We start from the raw sequence: 20,841 nt of genomic DNA, 5'->3' as shown, positions 1-20,841 counted from the left end.
TCCAGGCAAATTTATTGCTTGTACCACTTTCAAAAGCTATTTTGTACCCTTGCGTTTGAGATATCAAAATCTGACTTATATCAACAGAAAGTGCAGATCCTAAGCTAGCAAAGAGTGTCTCAGATTTTTCAAATTCCTCCTCCCCTTGAAACTGTACCCTGTCAAAAATTGGCAAACAATTTTTCTTCCCTCTCATAGCTGTATTTGGCTATAAAAGACGGACCAGAGCAAATACAAAAATTTTGATTTCTTTCCAGACATCTGTCCTGGCCGTGTGCAAATTTTTTAGCCATTCGATTGGCTCCTTGGATACAAAATAGCTTTTTCGTACCTGTATGTAGAGGATTTGTGCGTCCAGAAAAAGGGATTTTACTGATCTCGCTTGCAAGGTACACTCGTAAACCACAGTGTAATCCGGGTCAAGACACTTGAAGCTTTAAGATCAATACCGTAAATCCTCGAATTGGCCCCCTGGGGACTTATTTATTTATGATATTTTGTACCGGGGCTTATTCGAGAGGGGGGATTATACGATGGGGGGGGTTTATAAAATTATTGTAGACAATAAGAAGACATCATTAAAAGATCTTCTTTATTTTAGTAGGAATTTCTTTATGAGCATTTAATTAATTACTACCAAAAGTAGGGGGCTTATTCGAGGGGGGGGGCTTATTGACAGTTTGTAGTTTTAGAGTGGGGGCTTATTCGAGATACATGGGATACATGGATGTGCCATGCGATATTGTAAATAAAACATGCAACCACAACCGCAAAGCATAGATAATCGGCTTAACAGGTCAAGAGATTTTCAGGCCTCAACTAAAAGTTCTAATAAAGAAAATATGGAAATAATAATAATTGAAAAATGGATGTTTTCATCCAGAAAACGTTTACCGTAACCTTAAGGAATCTCAACTGCAGTCTCTCTGAAGCATTTTGGAGTTAAACCTGTTTTATTAATTAAACAACAAAAAAACTATGAACTGATTAGTACTGCTCTTGTCATACATTGACAGCCTTGAAGCTACAAACCTATGACCTTGTAATTAAAGGTAACAAGGTGAATGTTTCAAAATAAAAAAATTCTCAATTATCTCATGACTATGGTCATTTGCAGTTGCCAATAATATTTCATCACTCTAGCATGATTCCTCTGACTCCTCAGACAATAAACCTCAGATAATGACAAAAGGAAAGCAGAAAATTTGTATTCTGGTGTAGATAGAAAATAATCTGAGAAGAAGAGTGTTTGGCTTGTTTATTGCCTTTTTGCCAATCAGTGACTGCTAACCTTGTACTTATTTGAACAGTCCAAGAGAAAAAAAAACTTCTTCTGTCTTCACGAATCAGAAATACTTTGAGGATACAACTTGTGTTTCTGTTTTTCTAATGCTATCTTGAAATCTTTTGGTTCCAAAGAGTTATTTGGATAATAATTTTCAGAAAAGAACTTCACAAAAAGTTAAGAAAAATTATGAAATTCTATACAACTAAGTATTGAATTCATTATGCTGATTTTGGTCATCAAATAAGGCAATTTGAAGATAATATTCAATTATCTAACATTCACATCACTAAAATACCACTAAACATCTACTCTATTTTTCTGGGTCGTATTTGGGGTTTACAGAAGTCAAAGAAAGGTGAAGTATGCAAATGAGATTAAATGGCCATATGGAAAGAAGCCCATGGAAGTAAGAAGTAAGAAGGCATAGCTTGTCCATGCAATGGGGTACTTGCCATTTAATAATTTACAAGAACAAATAGACTATGAAAAGAAAATGTCAAAGAAAAAGAAACTGCTAAATCTTCAAGTACATGTGAAAGTCTATGAACAATATACTTAAAACTCAGAAGTTTGACATTAGTTTGTCATTTTAGTAATAATCAACAATGATGGTACAATGTTGATGATGGTACAACTCAACTGACAACTGACATGACTGCAACTGACCTCAAATGTCCCAGAGTCTTCAATTTGCCTTTTTTTCCCCTCAATATGCTTGCTTGTCAGTTGAATAGTAAGTATTCAACACTAGTTTAAATAAAAGCTAGTGTCAACACAATGTTCAGCTAAATCCACTTTTGAAGACTGGCTTATCTCCTTGCGTAGTAACCTTTCCCTCTAGTTCCAGGTAATGCTCTTCCTCTTGCAGCAACTACAATTATTAAAAGACATAGAAAATAAATGAAAATTTTACTTCTGCAAAAATGGTGTAACAATGCAAAACTTCTAAAGAACTTAAACGATGCAACAATAGACTAAAGAAGTTCTTTATATACATTTCATACTTGTATAGGGGGGAAACAAAGCCAATGTAAGTCTATATGGTATTCAATATAGGTACACAACACCAAGAATAACCAAAGGGTAAATTTTTTGCTCAATGATTACATTTATAGAAGAAAAACATTATTCACCCATGCAGACATTCATAGCCACCCATGAAAGTGAAAGCAAGATATAGTTTAGTACATACTTTCAACAACTGCTCAAGGTTGGTTTTTATAACAAGTAATATATATATTTTGACACAATTCAAGCTCCACGATTTTCATGGTATGTGAAAACCGAAAAAGGTATTTCATCTTAATTCATCATAATTCAAGGTATTTTGTTGGTAGAACCCAAGTTTTTCACCTCTTTATTTGAATAATGTTCTATTAGGATTATTTATATTAGGTGGTTTTCATATAAGGGGAACAATCTTAATTGATTGCCGACTCTGAATTGTGATGCTTCTGAATTTACCAGACTGCAGAGTATGGTATGGTAAGTGCACACCTAAGATAAAATTTCAAAATTTCCCTGCTAAGCTGGTAAAGGGTGTTAAACTTTGAGATCTGGGTGTGAACAAAACTTAGAAGGTGCAAGAGGAAATTTTATGATGTGCAAGTGTGCCTTTGATATAGGAAAACACTTCAATTCTCCACATTTAGTGCCAAAATCTATGCTACAGAGAGTATATATATAAGTCATTGAAGACTGAAAGTAGTGTAAACATAGTTAATATATATAATAACAAAAGGTTGTTTCTTTTAATAATAATTATATTTTTTCAAAAATGTTACTTTTAGCTCATCAAATGTACCAGAGGTTCTCAGTTAGTGGTGTTCTGCTAGACCTATTGGTTTGAATATTGTGTATTTATAAATATGGAGGATATTTTATCATTAACATATACAAAATAATGCATGGTTTTGCTGAAGTTTTCGCTATTGTAACATTGATACTTGAGAGTGAAATGATATTATCAGACTCTATGCTGGATCCTCACCTTGAGCTTTGAGCAGAGCAGATTTACCACGACCAACTGCAGATCCCCGTTCTTTACCCTGGATTCTTTTGAACATTGGCGCATTTTTCAGCATATCTGGTAAAATAATAAACCGAATTTTACTTCCTCTTATGAAGATTTGTTCTAGATTTGATACTCGGCCGTCTCTAGCAGTCATTGTGATTTGAATTAGTTGGCAGTTCATGTTATCCTCGGCTTCTACCAATTTGCCGCGGTAAACTTCGCCATTCATTGTTTCCAACGTAATAGTGTGACCTTCTGCTTCATGCAGAACCTTTATCGGTACCCCAATCGACATGGCAATTTAAGTTGGTATTCACAAGCTGATGTTTGAGATTTTAAGTGATTGTGGAAAACGCTGCACCAACGTTAGAAAACAGCGAATTAACAACTTAGGCCCTAAGAATGTGACCTCGTTCAAGGCCCTTGGACCTCCTTTGGACGGTACTCATGAGGGTTTCACAAAAATACAAATTAAACAGATAAGACTATCATAAATGGGACAAAAATATAACATATATGCAAATCTAGCTTAATATAACAAATGGAATTGCACTTGGAAATACAAAAGATTTCAAATTAAATTTGATAAATACGATTGATAAAGGAGGGATTGTGTAAAGAGAATTTCTAAAAGCTAAGCTAAACGGGTAGAGAGCACACCCTGTTTGAAATTTAATTACTGAAAATTTCAAATAATTTCAAATAGGCAGGGCATTCCTCTCAACCATCGACCGCATTGCCTAACCTTTGTTTTCTCGGCTGATTATGGAACACTATGGTATAACGAATAATCTAAGCCCTTACAACATTTTCAAAAATTCATCAAAGTCATGTTACCGATGACGTCAAAAAGGTTATGTTTCCTAGACTCAAAACCATTGTAACTTATCAAGTATACGTCTGACTTCAATATAAATGCTAGATTCGGGCTCGCCTGAAGAAGAGCTTTCCAATGATATATACATATTAGTATTTTAACGATGTCAGCAATTTTCAAAGATGACGTCATCACTTTCAAAATGGCCGTCGAACAGTACATTTTAAGACAAAAGCTCTGATCTAATCAAACGCATTTCTGGATCGTTTACTAATGTCTTCTTAATGTCTACAATAATTTTATAACTCCCACTCGTATAACCCCCCCCCCTCTTTGGAATAAGCCCCCGTCCAAAAATATAAGAAATGAATAAGCCCCCAGGGGACTAATTCGAGGATTTACGGTATATATTCGCCTCATATCCATTTACCGCCCGAATCCTCCGACGAACTGAAGTCATAAACTTCCCGTTCATTCTCTAGTTCATCAGAATGTTCAGTGCTACTTAGGTCAGAGTCTACCTGGTCTGTTGTTACCTTGTATTCGTTACTAGCGTTGATTCGTCGACACTACGGCCCTATTACGGTACCTCTGTACATCTCTTGCATTTCTTCAGAGCAGGGAGGTTTTCATTGCCACTTTCGACATCTGCCCCAACACTTTCTGAAAATCGGCTCTTGTTTTTCCGTCTTGACTTCAAAGAAGGAGGCAGCAGGGGGCACGTGAAGCAAAAAGATTTCAAGGAAGACTCTTCAGAATACCCTTCCAGCCACAACTTTCGAAAAAAAGTCTTGACGGATAGTTCTACGCAACGCAACCAGCAGTAGGCTATCTTCTTGGAATGTGAATCAGGAAGTAGTTTAATGTTAGTTTCATTTTGTTGTACATTTTTAGTCTTGTTTCCACATAGCTTCTCTTGACCTTGCCAGAATACATTACCATTTGAACAAACTTGTGAAAATCTTCTATATCGCTATCACTAACCACTTTTTGTTCTCCAAGGCTGTCAAGCAGTTCAAGGTATCGCGGGCTCTTGATGACTGTCTTCAGCAACCTTACCTTTCCTACGTTGCGGAAATAGGATTTAGAATTACACCCAGATAAAGCATGTAAAGCCTGTAGATTAATGCAAACATCCCTTCCGAAATGGGAACCATTTGCGTTTTACATGGAGAAAAGCAAAAGCCCAATGTGTCTTCTTTCAGAAATCAGTCTTATAAAATCAATTTGCTTCTAATTTCGATACAGGAGATCGTGGCATTTAAATCCTTGCAATATGTTTTGGTAATAAACTTCTAAATGACCCATTGGCCCAGGTTCACCAACTTATACCCAGCTTCAGGAGCAACAAATTTGATAAGGCTGTGCATCCGTGCTCGGTACGTTGGCATCGGTTTGATGGAGCGAACTGCTGCCACTCCGTCTACTATCCAAACGGAGGCATGTCTTTGATCTATTGCCACTCTTCGAGCAAGAGTCGTTGCAAAGTTACTTTGTCTGACTGACACAAAGTTAAACCAGCTGTATCGATAGTAATTGAAAGAGGAACGGTTGTCAGGGGATGAGTGAATGCCTCTAGTAGACTTCCTGCCTTCAAAATGAGTAGTTAAAGGCCTGTTTTTGTGTTCCTTGACCACGGTTTTGTGTTCCTTGACCTTTTCCAGATCTGTCTTCAGCTTTGTTTTTATTGATCGGCGTGAAGAATTAAACGCTGCCATTAATCAGGCGATCATTTGTGAAGCGATGCATATTCTCTTCTCCCATGATCGACGCTGCAAGGAGGTCAGTAGAATTTTATTAATCTAATTCTTCACCAGTTAAAGTCGATTTTGCAGGAGCAGCAGAAAGCCGATTGGTTACATAGCTTTGAAGAGTTCTCTAAGGCTATCATTATGCTTCTGAAGGAGCTTTGTCCCACCTGGAATGCTGTACTTGTGAATTGATGATGACTTTACGAAAAAGTATTGCTCCAGAGCCCCTCTAAACTTGCTATGAATGTGGGACGTAGCAATCCAAGTGTTAACCGCATTAACGTTTGCTGAAGCCAGACCTGTATGGACCTGCAGTCCCTTCAGCTTCTTTATTAAATAGCTCTGTATGTAAATCGCAATGAATTGCAGATAATTTGTTTTGAAATTTCCGCCAAATCCTTATTTATTCCAATCTTGGAATGCTGTAGTTTGTTCACCCTCACCCTGTAATGATTGAAGTGCAATGGAAAAGCAGATGCTGGTATGCACAGTAGCGGGCATAGTTGATGTGATTCAATGCAAATGTAAGCAGAATCATATTTCGCACTGTTTGCAAAAGTAGCTTAGTGTTGCTTTTCTGCAAAGCTGCTACCATGCTCAACAAAGCAGACAAATTGTCCAGCTTAGCGATTTCAAGACACTTTTCAGTTTTTTGACGATTTTCAAGAATCAACAGTTTTTTGCATCAATCTGCCATTGCCTATGGGCATTAACTGTGTGTGTTTTTTGGAAAAGACGTTGGTAAACCCATGAATTGATAAAAGCAACCCATCAGCACCTTGACCTGGCTATACAAGTCAGCATTCGTTCACATATTTTGGTTTATCTTTGCCTTCCCCATTTCATCCGCATGAACAAAAATATTAAATATGTCAAGATCATATCTAAGAAAGAATCAAGGTATATTCCTTGCATACTGGATAGACAGGCACCTTATGAGTGATTGGCAAGTTATCTAGCCCTGTCAGGGGTATTAAACAAAGTAATAAACTATATAATAGCTATTCCCTCCTACCTCCTGGCAATGCCAATGCCTTGGCCTTTGTGCAAGGTCGGTTTCGTACGGACGGCTTCAGGTCCGGTCTTCGGAAACAATTATTTTAGGTTTAATTAATAAAATTAAAAGAATAATAATGAAAAACTGTGGATGGCGAAGAAGGGGCTTCTTCTCCGTTATAAGAAAGTGTCAAGCAAAATCATGCATAATGTCAAATCGCGATAATGCCAAATTGTGCCTAGCAAAATCAGAGTCAGCTCGCTGGTCGACGGCCATTTTGAAAGTGATGACGTCATCATTGAAAATTGCTGACATCGTTAAAATACTGATATGTATATATCATTGGAAAGCTCTTCTTCAGGCGAGCCCGAATCTAGCGTTTATAATGAAGTCAGACGTATACTTAAGAAGTTACAATGGTTTTGATACTAGGAAACATAACCTTTTTGGCGTCATCGGTAACGTGACTTTGATGAATTTTTGAAAATGTTGTAAGGGCTTAAATTATTCGTTATACCATAGTGTTCCATAATCAGCCGAGAAAACAAAGGTTAGGCAATGCGGTCGATGGTTGAGAGGAATGCCCTGCCTAAAAGTCTATATGACTTTGCAGAAATGTTGACATTTCTATGGTTGGTAATTTTGCTTAAAGAAAGAGCTTTGAGTTTTCGACAAAAACTTTATGCAGATGATGAACTTCTTATTGCTACAGAAATGTTGTTCCAGCACTTTGCTCCATGGTAGCGTACTGATCTATGACCATATTGCAAGGTGTTTTTATGACATGCCGTTATTGGTGACAAGACGTGTACCATATTAGTGAACAGACTCAAATAAGAGAACGAAAGAATGAAACAAGCAGGAGAGATTTTATTGACAGAGTAATGCGAAACTAAGCAAATTAAGCTGAAAGGTATCAGGCAAGCTTAAAAACGTCGAAACAAAGAAGATAAGTGAAGAGGGTGTTGAAAAGTAGTCAAATGAAATTGATCGTAAAACCCTTTTCTTTAACAGAAAAAGAGGATTGATATAAGTATCATAGGTAAGTCCCAAAACAAAAATACCATACTGAAGGAGTGGTAAAAAAGAGAATTATTGAAAAAAAAAATTTAAATTAATGGGTAAAAAGTGTAGCTATATTGACTCTTTTTGACTCTACATTCTTTCTTGCTTTTGTGACCTGTGGCACTTTTAAATTATCTGTTGCAAAAAAGCATGTCTTGGTAAAAATGCGTCCAAACACGATCAACAATGTTGCTCTTTACGATAAGGATAATGAAAGAGATACAACTTTTACTTTGGGGGGGGGGGGGGAGCATCCCTGATCCATAGAAAATATTCTTTTACTCCATTGTTTTTCATGGTTGTTCACCACTCGGGGGCTCATAAAATGCAAATTTGCGATTGGAAGCACAATAATTTTCTTACACAGTGCTGCAAAGTGAATATCCGAGGTTCTTAGCAGAGCAATCCAGTATGGATGATCCGAGTCATAAAGAAATAAGGTTTTTAGAACGATTTAACAAATTTGGCGACAATCTAAATCACATGGAGTTTCAAAAATTTTCGAAAATAATCAAGAACATCTACCCTGGGTACCAGACTCACTATATATATTTCATATAGTGAGTCTGGTACCCAGGGTAAAGAACAGCCCGCCTGAACTTCAAATTACTGGTTTATTGCCCGCAACTCGCGCGCGATAGCGCGCGAGTGAAGGGCTTATAGTCTGCCCCGCGTATAAGTAGCATATGGAAGCTTCAGTTCATGTTGTCAGCACTTTTTCAGCAGATTTTGTCACTTTTCTGCTGCCATGACAACTGTCAATCAATTTCATTGTCAATCAATCGGCTTTGTCGAGGAGGTCGTTAACCTCTTTGTGCGGAAGGGAATTATCTTCGGAGCGTTGCTCTGCCAAGACTCTGTTAAAGGCCTTCGGTTTTTTTGGCACGAAAACGGTGCTGCATCACAGCTCTGTTCTCCGCAATGGATGGAAGTTTTGTTTCGAAGTTTTGGGAATCAAAACCAGTCGAATGCCACACTTTTCTCCCAAAAACTCGAGACCGTACGAGCAAAAGTTATGATTTTCGTGATTATCGAAAAATAAATGTCAAACCCTCGAAAAACTTCATGATTTTCAAAAGGGCGTTGGACTTAAATCAAAGGCAAACTGAACACCAAAAATTCTTGATAAAAAGAATAGTTTAGCATCAACTAGAGCAGCTGTTTTTATAGAATTGTGAAAACCCAAGATGGTGTCTTCTTCGAATATCCTGACCTACATTTTCAAAACAATCATTATCAAGGAACTAATTGTTTGCGGGCAGTACTAGCAAGAGCTATTTCTAGTATAAAAAATTAGTGTGTAAACAGAATGAGATCACTGGAGATGCAAGGGTATTGGAACACTAGCTACTACGCTTAGATCAATTTACATGTTTGGCTTTTAACAAACTCTCACAAGAAACCGAACTTTTGAAACCACATTTCAAACATTTTAGCAAAATTGTGACCTTCTGATAAAAGTAGCTTGAATCCATGAGCATTGAACTGTTTCCGTGCACATTTTGCATATCTTCAATTCTTGCAGATTGTTATTCGTTCAAAACGATATTTTATATATTTTTTTGAGGTCCACCGTGCAAAAAAGGGATCTGCTGCAGGGCCCACGCCACGAATTGCAAGGTGGAGGGGCCAAGGTCTGAAAGTCGAACTTGAATTAAGTGCTTCAAAATAGAAAAGTTTATAGATATGATAGAAAATAATAGAAAATATACAAAATAGAAGATATAAAATAAATAATAGAAAAGTTTTATACATCTAGCAAGAAGCTAGGCAGCTCGGAAGAAATCAAAATGCTCGGAAAAAATATAATTTATTATATTAAAAAATATCAAAACTATATCATAAGCACGGCCGTCGAGAGGGAGACGAGGGGCAAATTGCCCCAGTTGCCCATAAATTAATGAATTCCATTTTAGGAATAAAGTTAATCAAACGCAATATAAGTATGTCTTAGAATCAATGATTGCAAGAAATGACTGCAAGAAATATTTTAAAACAAATTTTAAGCTAATCTTAAGGACGTGGTCGCAAACGTTCTCTTTTCCCTCCACTCGTTGGGGGCCTCGACTTTCGGCTTTGCACTAACTTAAGAACTCCCAAACCTCTCCACGGCCATGGCCTTGGTCATAAATATGGCAAAAAATTTCTGATAGAATCTGAAATTTCATTTTTTTGTTCATGTGACTCCTTTTTGTCTTCAACAACATAATATTATTGCTTTATTGAGGTTTTTTAGCCATCATTTCCAAACTATTTTCACTGGAAATTTTCTTGCGAAAGTTTACGGTCACTAGAAGTATTTGAAAATAACACTTTGTGCTAAACCAGCATTAAAGATAAATACCTGTTTGCCCAATTCATTGAGGCAATGTGACAATATTCATTCTTTTAAAAATAAATGTAAAAATTATTTGATGGACAAATCTAAGTCGGACTCTTTTAATAAGTATGGATGGATTTTAAAATAGCATTTTTAACTAACATTATAGGTTTATAACTCATTATTTAAATTTTATATTAGGTTTTTTCTAATTTTTATTTCCTTACTGGTTAAATTTAGATTATTTGTACTATTAAATTGGGAACCAAACTGAAAACAAGTTTTCAAACTTAGTTTGTTATTCACATTAAAGATTATTATACATTATACATTCCAAGATACTTGGCGGCAAGGGTATGGTGCTACCCCCCTGAACCTGAAGCCTGAGGTGACAAGGAGCAACCAATGTCCTAACCTTTGCCCTCGATCATTGTAAGGCGCATGCGTACCTAATATTATCCCGAGAAAATGGCTGCACGGGCAAAGTGGATAAATAGTATGAGCTATAGCCTTCGTAGTTCAGTTGTTAAACACCACACGCAAAAATTGCTGGATCAGTCTTGTCAACTACATATTACTCGTGGAGAAAACGGCTTTGCAAAACGTCACTTCTTTAAATCAGTTAGGGCAGCAGGTGAGGATGAGTTTTTCAACTAATGCCATTGCACATCCATATCTAAATAAATCCAGAAACTCGTATGGTCAAGAAAGGCAGAGAGCTCCAGCTATAAGCTTGCCCTTGAAAAGAACCTCTAGACACTTGTTAGTCCTTTGCTACACCAACCACTTGCTTGTTCAAGCAATATGACCAATCTTTTAGGCCTAGCAGCACTATATAATAACTGAGATGTTTGTGATGTGATGGAAGGGGGAGTCAGGCTTGCATGACAGGCCTACAAACACTCCTAGTCTTTCCAGAAGACTCCCAATTTCTGCCTATTTCTCCCCGTATCTTTTCTTTTTCTCCTGGTTTCCAAGCATCCTTTCCATTTTTCCTTCTTTCTTCCTGATTTTAAGACTTTTCGAAAATTACTTAATTCTTTGAGAAGGCAAAACCTTTTTTACAAGAAAATTTATAAGCTAATTGGTTTGTGTTTTGGAGGGATATAACAGCCTATGGTAGAACAAAAAGAAAATGGAGATACCTGGATCAGCATCAAAGCGATTTAAGATGCTACCAAAGATTGAAAGATAGATCTTTCTACAGGACCGTCGCTAATCACTTTCACTTAGGGGGGTGCCAGTCACAAATTTGCCGACAAAATAGGGCGTGGCCTAAGGTATTTCAATATTTGGGTGTGGTATTTTGACGCAATTGATTTTGTTTATCAAAGAGTTTGTTCTCGTTAGTCAATCGTCGCTTCAATTTTCGAGTGACTGTGGGTATTTAGTTTGCATGAGTAGATCTTACTATTAGGACCGCCAAGAGGTTTCGAAGGTCTTGAAGGAAACCTGAAAGACAAGGCCCCTGCGAGCGGAGGGAGCAGAAATTTTTCGTGGCCACGCCCTTTATATTTTCTTAAAATGCATTTCAGAATATTTCTTGCAGTCATTTCTTGCAATCGTTTAAAACTTTTAACTATTTTTAGGCATACTTCTTCTACGTTTCATTGATTTCATTCTTAAAATGGAGTTCATTACTACTAGAGGCCCCATTAACCTCAAGGCCCTGAGGCATTTTGCCCCCTTGCTCCCCTTAGCAGCCCTGCTTACAGCGGCTTCCAGTACCTCTAGGATCAACGTTCGGAGTTTCCTAGTTAGATTCTAGACTCCGGCTGCCAACAGGAAGTCATTTAAAACTTTTGGTGGACATTTGCCCCTCTGTGACACCCATAGCGCCATCTGTACCTATTTTGAATTGCTGAGGGTTTTTGGGTAATACTTTTTCGGTCTTATCCTCATCTTATCCAAACTTTTTGCTAAAACTATGGCATTGAGAACTTCAAAAGTAAAACCCGATAAAACTCTACTTTTAAAAAATTTGCAGACAAGAATTTTCTAGGGGGGGTGCCGCGCCCCCTGCACCCCCCGCTAGCGACAGCCCTGTCTTTCTAGATTGAAAGATAGATTGAAAACTAGCAACTTAAATTGCAGTTCTGTTACTACGACATAGCTATGAAATCAAATCACCCTGATCTAAGAATTCCTTGCCACAAATGGGTACCTGAAGAGGATATTGTCAAAGCAGCAAAAACTATAGCCTGTGCTCCAGACCCTTAATCTTCCTTCAGGTTAAGGGTCTGGAGCACAGGCTATAAAAACTACAACTGCTAGACATCAAGACAAATGACTGATAATTTTTTGACAAGCTACAGTAACATGTATACCATGTTTTATTGTTGTTTTGTTATTGTTTGGGGTACAACAATGAAAAAAACATATTCTCCTGATTTTTATACATTTTCTCCTATTTTTTCTTAAAAATCTCAATATCTCCCTACTTTATCTCACAGTCTCTGACACAAATTGGAAAGTGGGGGGACAAAGGGAAAATTTAATACCCATAACACAAGATTTTGTAAAAAGTTCAATTGTTTTGTAAACAACTGGGGGTCATGGCCCCTTCCTGCCCCCTTTCCTTCGTAGGAGGCCCTCCTTCCGATTGGAAGATCTGGCATGATGATAATTTGGCATGGCCACTATCAATAAACATGTATTATGTTGTCTATGATACAGAATTAGTAAGGAGGGATGCAATCCTAAAGTAAACATCAGGCATTAAAAAAGGGTCTTGAACCCCTTGAGTCTCCTAAGTACATAGTTTTAATCTTTTTGTAACCATTCAATCATTTTCTTTAGTATCATACTACTATGATGTTATCATACAAACTGGGAATCGCTTTGGAGCTGGTACAGATGCAAATGTCTTCTTGGAAATTTATGGTGAAAGAGGTTCCAGTGGAGAAATTAATTTACCTTCAAAGAAGGGAGACCTGGAGAGGGGAATGTATGTTCTGAGTTTTGGAATTGACTTCAGGATGTGTCTTCAGCTAGCTATTATCCACTCTTGTCAGAAGGCTTTCAATAATTTTGATCATTATGATGAATATTGGCATCATAAAACTTCATTTTGAGAATTTTTATCACATACCTGAAACGGCATCATGAAGTGTTTATAATTGTGTGAAATAAGCTCTTTTACAGATCCTCTATATGAACCGGACCAAAAAAGTCATATGTTAGGGATACTCTTGGGTCTTGACTAAGAAGTTCAAGGTTTTTGGAAGCAGTTGCTTAATTTTTATAAAAAAAGTGGGAGGTTAAAGTAAGCAAAGCATATATTGTGATACACTGAATGCTGCATCTATGAAATTATTAAAAATGAAAACTTCTGATCTCATTCACAACCTTGCTATGCTGGTCAAGTATAGGGCAAGCTGAACCATAACCTGGTAAAGAAAGATGTGGTTGGCATCTCTATATTGAATATATTTTTTCCTCTGTGTGAATCCTTGGTTTTGCAGCAAATTATCAAAACTTGCAAAATTTTGTGCAAGTGTTTGCCATCTTCCCATAATGGTGTTTGATGTTCATCAATGAAAATTATGAATCCTGTAGAATTAAAATGGTATAATACAGTACATTTTTCGCCATTAGCCTTGTTTGTTTCTGTCATTTTCATATTATAGAACTATAACTTTGACTCTTGATACCTTATTGTTAATATCATTTTTGTTTTTGTCTTTATCATACCATATGTGATACCAAGTTGTTATTTTCTCTCTACTTATTAGGGTAAACAGATACAAAGTAGCTGCTAAGGATCTTGGTGCATTAAAAAATATAGATATTAGACATGATAATACTGGTATGGCACCTGGATGGTATCTGGAGAAGGTAACTTGAATCTGTTCCAGTACTGTTCCCAAATAAATAACCTCAAGGTATTACAAATAACTGATAATTGATTCCCACACACAGTGCATTATGTGTAAATCAATAAAGGAAGTGTTCAGTTAAAAAAGCTATAATATCACCTTTAATGATATCAGTATCAAAGATAAATAATAAATTCCAATACATTATTGGAATTAACACACTGTTTCAATTGGGAAGATCATTTAACCACCTTGTCACAGAGTACTCTATGCCAAGAAGAAAAAGCTGTACATGGGTTGTTGTAAAACAGAACAACTTTTCATTTGGATCATTAGTCACAATTACTGATGCAAAATATTAAATGCTATTTTGTTACTGTAGCCAAACAAAATCGATTTGCACAAGGAGTGGGGATCAACTGTAGATTGCTTTGATGTAAATACTTGCTATCTCTTCTCATCCTGTTTTCAATTTTATCATTCTGCCATTCATCTAATACTCTAAATCCTTGAATTAGCACCAACCTCCATATAAGCCCCCCCCCCCAGCTCAAATAGGCCTCCAACTAAAGGTTCATTGTTGCAAATAAGCCTCCCCTTGAATAAGCCCCCATTGGCCTTTTTAACAAAAGCATTAGCAGCTTACTAGCTTCCCCCTACATAGCTTATTCTAATTCATGCTCAGCTACAATATATATGTCTTATTGCATCTTTGGCTGATAACATATTTTAGGTTTTCTCAGATTTAAACGAAAAATTATGTTCCTTTTAGGTTAACCTTTGAGAAAAAAACCAAAATTTAAAATAGACCCCCTCCCATATCGAATATGCCCCCTTGGTTAGACCCCCACACCATTTTTGCAAATAAGCCTCCGGGGGCTTATTTAAAGATTTCCAGTATTCGTCCTGCTAAAGAGTCATATGAATACTTGTTTGTATTTTACTTAAAACAGGTAACAATTAAAGATCACAGTGGCAGTAGGTATGTATTCAGTTGTGAAGACTGGCTAGTTAAACAGGCTGGTGAAAACAAGTTGAAAGCCCATTTGTCATTGTCTGAACAGAACTTAGATCAACTCCCATCATATAGGGGTAAACAGCTGGAATATTTGAAGTTAGATGACAAAGAGCATTTGGATGCTGTTGAAGAGACAGTACACAAAAACCTTTCAAATGTACTCGAAGGAATCTTACAATCAAGTTTGGAGTCAGATGCAGATAGTGATTCAGAGTTTCCAAATTCAGGTAGTCTTTCCTCTTTCTGTATAGTCAAAAGACATCTCTCTTTTTCTAAAAAATACTTGAATTAACAAGTTTTGTCTATTTGTTCTCTGTTTCTGTTTCCTGGCCTGCTTTCTCATAAAGACGTTCACCAATACATATAAACAGGCTCAAGGCTTTTTGGTTTTCTACTTCTGATTTGTCATGCCCATCTATAAAAGAAGAATAGTATAAGAAACTGACAGGAGAGTTGATTTATTGCCTGTTATTATTAGTTATTGATCAACCTGTATAGTTAAAATGTAATTTGTACCATGTATTTATTTATGGTATAGCAATAGTAAAGAAGATATCTCAGTGTCAATATGTTATTTTATTTAATGTTAATATGTACAACAATATTTCTGTCTGATACAATGTAATCACAGATCAGCACCCTGGCTGGAAGGTTAATGCAAAAATATGCACAGATGAAGTATTTTCTTTTGATATAACAGGCCTGGCCATTTGAGGAGAGCCAAAGCTCTTGCTCCCCTCTAGGCTCTCCTCAAACGCTGGAGGGAAGCTAGAGATTGCTCTCTTAAATTGTTCTATAAAAACAAATTTGCTCTCCTTGAAATCAATTTTTCCTTTGTTTCTATTCTTATAGCTCACCTGAATACTACTAGGAGAGCTGTTTACTGTGCCCCTGTTAAATGTCTTACGGACAGGCTTGATATAAATATATATTATGTTCAATTTCTTTTAGAAACTCCAGATAATAGCAATGGTTTGCAGCACACCACTCTGCCTCTTTTGCCTTCTGCTCGCTTGCTCATTGAAGCCTTTGGGTTGATAAAGGGCCAGATACCTGCCTCTGGGCCTAAAGGTCATTTGCTGAAAGGTGATGTCTTAAAGTATATTGAGCTGAATAAGTTGACAAGACTGCCATTGGAAAAATCACACACAGAGCAGAAGAAAGCTTCAAATGTCCAGCAAAAAGCCAAAAAAGCAGCAGCTACTACCACTAAAGGTATATTGTATTCACATTTGAAGCTCATGAAGAGTTTACATTTTAATAAAAGTGAAAATAATTTGGGATTGTGATTATGAATTCAACTTTTCCACATGTTTTTCAAAAGTTTCAATAAGTATTTAGACCTATTACAATTTTTTTTATAATCTTTCTCCACTAGATAAATTTTCTTCTAATTTCCCAAAAAAGTTTTGTTTCTTTATGCTTATTTTTTATCTTCTAGTGAAGGATAAAGTGCTCAAATCAAGTGTTGGGTCTGCGTTTGAAGATTATCCTGTCACAGATGATACGAAAGTAAAACTGCAGTGGTATTTGGAATCAAAACAGACCCAACCACATGTGTATTCCTCTATTGTCTGCAATCTCAATAGCATAATGAGTATTTGCAAGGAACTTTCTCAGCAAGGTATGTTTGGGTCCTGACTAATTGGTTTTCCATTTTATTGCTACTCTACAAAGCACTAGTTCTGACGATAAAAACCTCATTTCAACTGAATTCAGTATCTTATAAAGAGTTGAAAAAAGAATCAAAACTAGCCCTTTTCAAAAATGGTTATTACAAAGGATGATTGTGTGGAGTAGTATACCCTATAAAACTTTTCTCATGCCTTTTAAAGAAGTTAGATTTTTTTGCAAATATAAGGTAATCAGCAGTTTTTCTCAAGTCTTGTGCCAGTTTGAAGATAAGATAGTCATATTTCGTTTTTAATGGCTTGCTTAGATTGTACATCTTGCAAGATTAAGTTGTTTCGAGGCTGTACAGTACACAACTAGAAATTGCCAAAAATAATGGAATGGCTTCAGTTTTTTTATTGTTTTCGGTCGTTACACTGTTAGATTGTTTTGAGTTGTGTCATGTCAAATCATTTTTTTTATAAATAGTAATTGTGATCTGTCTGCTTGGACCTAGGATCATCAATTTCGACGACATCCTTTGTCTTGAAGGCAGTTTCATCTGCTCTCAAACAAATCCCAGAAATGAACGCTAAATACGTCAACGAGACCATAAAGGTTGTAGAAAATGTCGATGTAGCTGTTACTCTTAATAGCCTACAAGGCAGTTGTCGTGGACTTATAAAAGGTTTACATCAACGAACACTGGAGGATATCCAAAAGTCTTTGGAGGTAAACTGCTTTACATTTGATTTGCTTAAAGAAATTGAAGAGTGCAAGTTTTCCAAAATATTTACAGGTGTTGCCTCCGGTGCCACCGAATATGTCAATGGGTCTTCATTTGACATCTGGAGTTTACATACGTTTTATAAGCAACAATAACTTCATTTAATTTGAAGAAGGACAAACTATGAGAGATATGGTGCGTTTTCTCAAATTTTGAATAAAAATTTGATCATCGTAATTCAGACTTAGTAAAGAATTTATTGATTTTCTTATTTTTCCAATTGGTGACGGCATGAGTCTTTGCGGATCTTAAAATAGTCCATGTCCCAAAATTTCCCAAAAAAGCTTTCGAAATTGGGACTTCCTTTTTCACCGTTTAATTATATTATAATTGATATTTCGGGTTGGATTATATTAAAAAACTTTCGGAAAAAATAATGTCCAAAACTTTAATTATCCGAATTAAGGTTTTATTCGAAAATTGTTTCGTCCGAAAATTTTAATACTTATAGTATAGCAAAAAAATGTATCGCTTTTCTTATAATTGTAAAAGTAATAATATTAACATATTATGCTGATAAAATAAAACAACACGAATAAAAAATAAAATATATAGATAAAGTAAATATAATAGAATAGAAAATTTTTATTTTCTTATTCGGTAATGAAATACCAATACAAAATGAAGGACATAAAAACATGCTCCCTCAGAAAAACATGCTATAGACATCAAAAGGTCAGTGATGTGGCTATGTTCCAACATCATCGAGAGCGAGTTGGGCCATTGGTGCATCGGCGCAAATCGCTTAACCTACCATACATCTAAGGGAAGTTACATAATAACCACCAAAGATGATTGATAATTGGGAGGGAATGGACACTAAAAGCCTCTTTGCCTCACTAATAGCCGATGCACCAGTCCTACCTAATAGTATCAAAAACAGCATAAAAGATGCCTAAAGGTATGAGAGGTTTTAAAGATGCCGTAAAAGAAACTCAAAACGTAAAGCTATACTGAAAAAGCATTTCACATAAAGAAACAAAATGAGGGAGGGAGGGCTCGGAAAATAAACAGCATGCTTTTACTGAGGCTTTACCAAGCAAGGTGAGGCCCACGCTATGCCAAAACATTAAATACTCTTAGATTAACCAAGGGAATGAAAACGCCAATTAAATTCCATTTAATCATCATTAAAATGAAATAAAATAGAATAAAATGAAATAAAAAAATAACATATATATTATAGAATAAAATAAAATAAGATAAAAGAAAATAAAATAAAATAAAAGAAAAGAAAAAAATAGAATAAGAAAAAATAAAATTAAAAAAAATAAAATTAAAAAAATAAAATAAAATGAGATAAAATAAAAGAACGTAAGGGAATATTGCCATAAGCAACACCATAATTGTTAGTAGTAATTTCTTTGTGTCGATAGAGGTATGAGATGCAAGGATTAAGAGGCAGTTTCTACGTTGAATGTTTCACTTGCTATATGTCTCATATTTTGCAAAAATATTGGAAAATCTGCTTTAAACTTTCTGATGCTCAGAATTTTTTCTTAGTTTTTTTCAATCTTTAGATAAAATTTTCTATTGCACTTTATAGTTAGTTAAGTTGCCGATTATTATCATATCTGTTGGTATCATTCAAAAACTGTTTGTCCGAAAGTTTTTTGTCTGAATTTTTCGAAAATTCGTCTGCAGGGCTCGTTTAGAATGTTTTTTACTTAAATTTTCTAAAATTAGCTGCATTTTTAAAGAAAGATTACTTAAAAATGGCTTTGAAAAAAGCAAACATTTGAGTAAACTAAAGTTTTTCGTCTGACACTCTTCAGAGTATAAAACGTCAGAACATAGATCGAAAACTCTACGCTAGGAAATATATTTACCCAGTTGTGGATTATGTCAGAATAATTACTGATAAAATTATTTTTGTCATCTAATTAACAGGTAATTAAGGCATCTAATTAACAGGTAATTAAGGCATCTAATTAACAGGTAATTAAGGTATTGGCTTTTTCCGCATCAGAGCAAGAGAAACATCGAATTTTAAGCTTGTCATTCTTATAAACCAATTAGACCATCTTGCTCTTCTCTCAGAGATGCTTCGTTGAAGTTGATTATGTTCTTCCTACGCCAACGAAATGGTTATTTTTCTTAACGTTTGTTTGAAATATGACCATAGCAAGTGCGAACCTCACGTTGAGTAGGTCACCGATGGGCTCAGGCCAGTTTCAATTGAAAAGGAGCCTCTTATCTTCAACTGCAGTCTAATTTATTAATGAGACTGTGACGTACTTTGTGAGATTAACTGTTTTGTCTGTGTAACTTTGGAAGATTAATATAAATATTCAAAAAGCAATAATGTTTGGTTATTAGTTGGCTGTGCTGAACGAAACACAAAAAATTTACCCAAATTCATCAATCTTGAATTGCGTTTGAATTGCTATTAATAATGCGTATGAATCGCTTTTGATAAATTTGAACTTCATTGCAAGTCATTATGGAATTTGCTTTTTAGAGAATTTTTTCATTTTATAACAGGTTGTCAAATGAAAAGTTCAAAAAATTTCGTTTTATGTGAACGGCCACTATCTCTTAAGAACAGGTTTTAAGATGCCACAATGGCTGCAAAAACACATCCATTCTCATATTTCAAGTGGACAGATCGCCCCAAACGATTTCGGGAAGGATGATAAGAGCCTGATACACGTTTACCATTCGTACCTTTATTTTGCAATTTGTATGCGCAACCCTACATTGAATACGAGGCTAAGGGGGGCTTTTATGGGGGGAATTGATAGGGTTGTTCCAACAATTTTGGCGGACATCGTAACTAAGATTACAATTATTTAAACACATTCCATGATAAACCTAGGGAAACTAAATTATTCGTAGACTCAAATTACTATTTAAAACGTGTTTGTTTCAACCTATGAAAAATCCCTAGTACCATTTTTGTTGCACTGCATATCACCTGATAAAGCTTTTCTTATGCTCACAAAGGATTTAAAAATCAACCAAATTTCCATTTATTCTAGGATCTGAAGCTTAATGATTCTGGATATTTCTATGATGATGCAGGAACCTTCGCAGTTACAGATCTAAGTGATGGAGGACTTTCGCAATCATCAGAGATAATTCGACCTGAACACGCTTGTGTGTTAACCATTGGAAGCCCTAAACTTTCGTTGTCAGAAAATGAAAGTTTATTGAATCTTAGCACAGTCACGGTTTCATGTGATGGGCGTGTTGTTAGTGAAGACACAATTTCTAAGTTCTTAAATGTATTTAAAAAATTAATTGAAAATCCTAGTGCCTACCTGTAATTTGTAATTAAACAGTTCTGCCTTTTGTTGATAATCGCGCTTCTCGTTTGAGTTATAATACATTTCTTGTAGCTTTTATCCTTGAC

At 35.7% G+C, this 20,841-nt stretch overlaps 2 protein-coding genes across 2 annotated transcripts; one reads left to right on the top strand and one right to left on the bottom strand.

The window, feature by feature from the left end:
- Positions 1–1,716: 1,716 nt before the first annotated feature.
- Positions 1,717–3,710, bottom strand: LOC148959929 (small nuclear ribonucleoprotein Sm D3-like). Its single transcript, XM_089109251.1, has 2 exons — positions 3,279–3,710; positions 1,717–2,159 (listed from the first exon to the last, which is right to left on the bottom strand). The coding sequence occupies exons 1-2, from the start codon at positions 3,595–3,597 to the stop codon at positions 2,098–2,100; spliced, it is 381 nt and encodes a 126-aa protein (XP_088965377.1). The 5' UTR covers positions 3,598–3,710; the 3' UTR covers positions 1,717–2,097.
- Positions 3,711–10,692: 6,982 nt separating this feature from the next.
- LOC135683752 (uncharacterized) lies at positions 10,693–20,806 on the top strand. The gene is made up of 8 exons (XM_065199101.2): positions 10,693–10,886; positions 13,052–13,199; positions 13,987–14,089; positions 15,024–15,315; positions 16,040–16,303; positions 16,530–16,712; positions 17,217–17,431; positions 20,468–20,806. The coding sequence occupies exons 1-8, from the start codon at positions 10,721–10,723 to the stop codon at positions 20,753–20,755; spliced, it is 1,659 nt and encodes a 552-aa protein (XP_065055173.2). The 5' UTR covers positions 10,693–10,720; the 3' UTR covers positions 20,756–20,806.
- The last annotated feature ends 35 nt before the right edge of the window (positions 20,807–20,841 follow it).

Source organism: Rhopilema esculentum, chromosome 7 (assembly GCF_057945365.1).
Source record: "Rhopilema esculentum isolate cy_ngs chromosome 7, ASM5794536v1, whole genome shotgun sequence".
Taxonomy (NCBI): Eukaryota; Metazoa; Cnidaria; class Scyphozoa; order Rhizostomeae; family Rhizostomatidae; genus Rhopilema; species Rhopilema esculentum.
Note: the sequence above shows the minus strand (reverse complement) of the source record. Positions and strands in the feature narration are given on the sequence as shown.

Bases quoted from the DNA above. Each gene is read 5' to 3' on its own strand.
- LOC135683752 (XM_065199101.2), top strand. From the start codon at position 10,721: ATGGCTGCACGGGCAAAGTGGATAAATAGTATGAGCTATAGCCTTCGT. The intron at 10,887-13,051 runs GTGAGGATGAGT...CATTTTCTTTAG, and splicing joins TAAATCAGTTAGGGCAGCAG to TATCATACTACTATGATGTT. The intron at 14,090-15,023 runs GTAACTTGAATC...TACTTAAAACAG, and splicing joins CTGGATGGTATCTGGAGAAG to GTAACAATTAAAGATCACAG.
- LOC148959929 (XM_089109251.1), bottom strand. From the start codon at position 3,597: ATGTCGATTGGGGTACCGATAAAGGTTCTGCATGAAGCAGAAGGTCAC. The intron at 2,160-3,278 runs GTGAGGATCCAG...TAATAATTGTAG, and splicing joins TGCTCTGCTCAAAGCTCAAG to TTGCTGCAAGAGGAAGAGCA.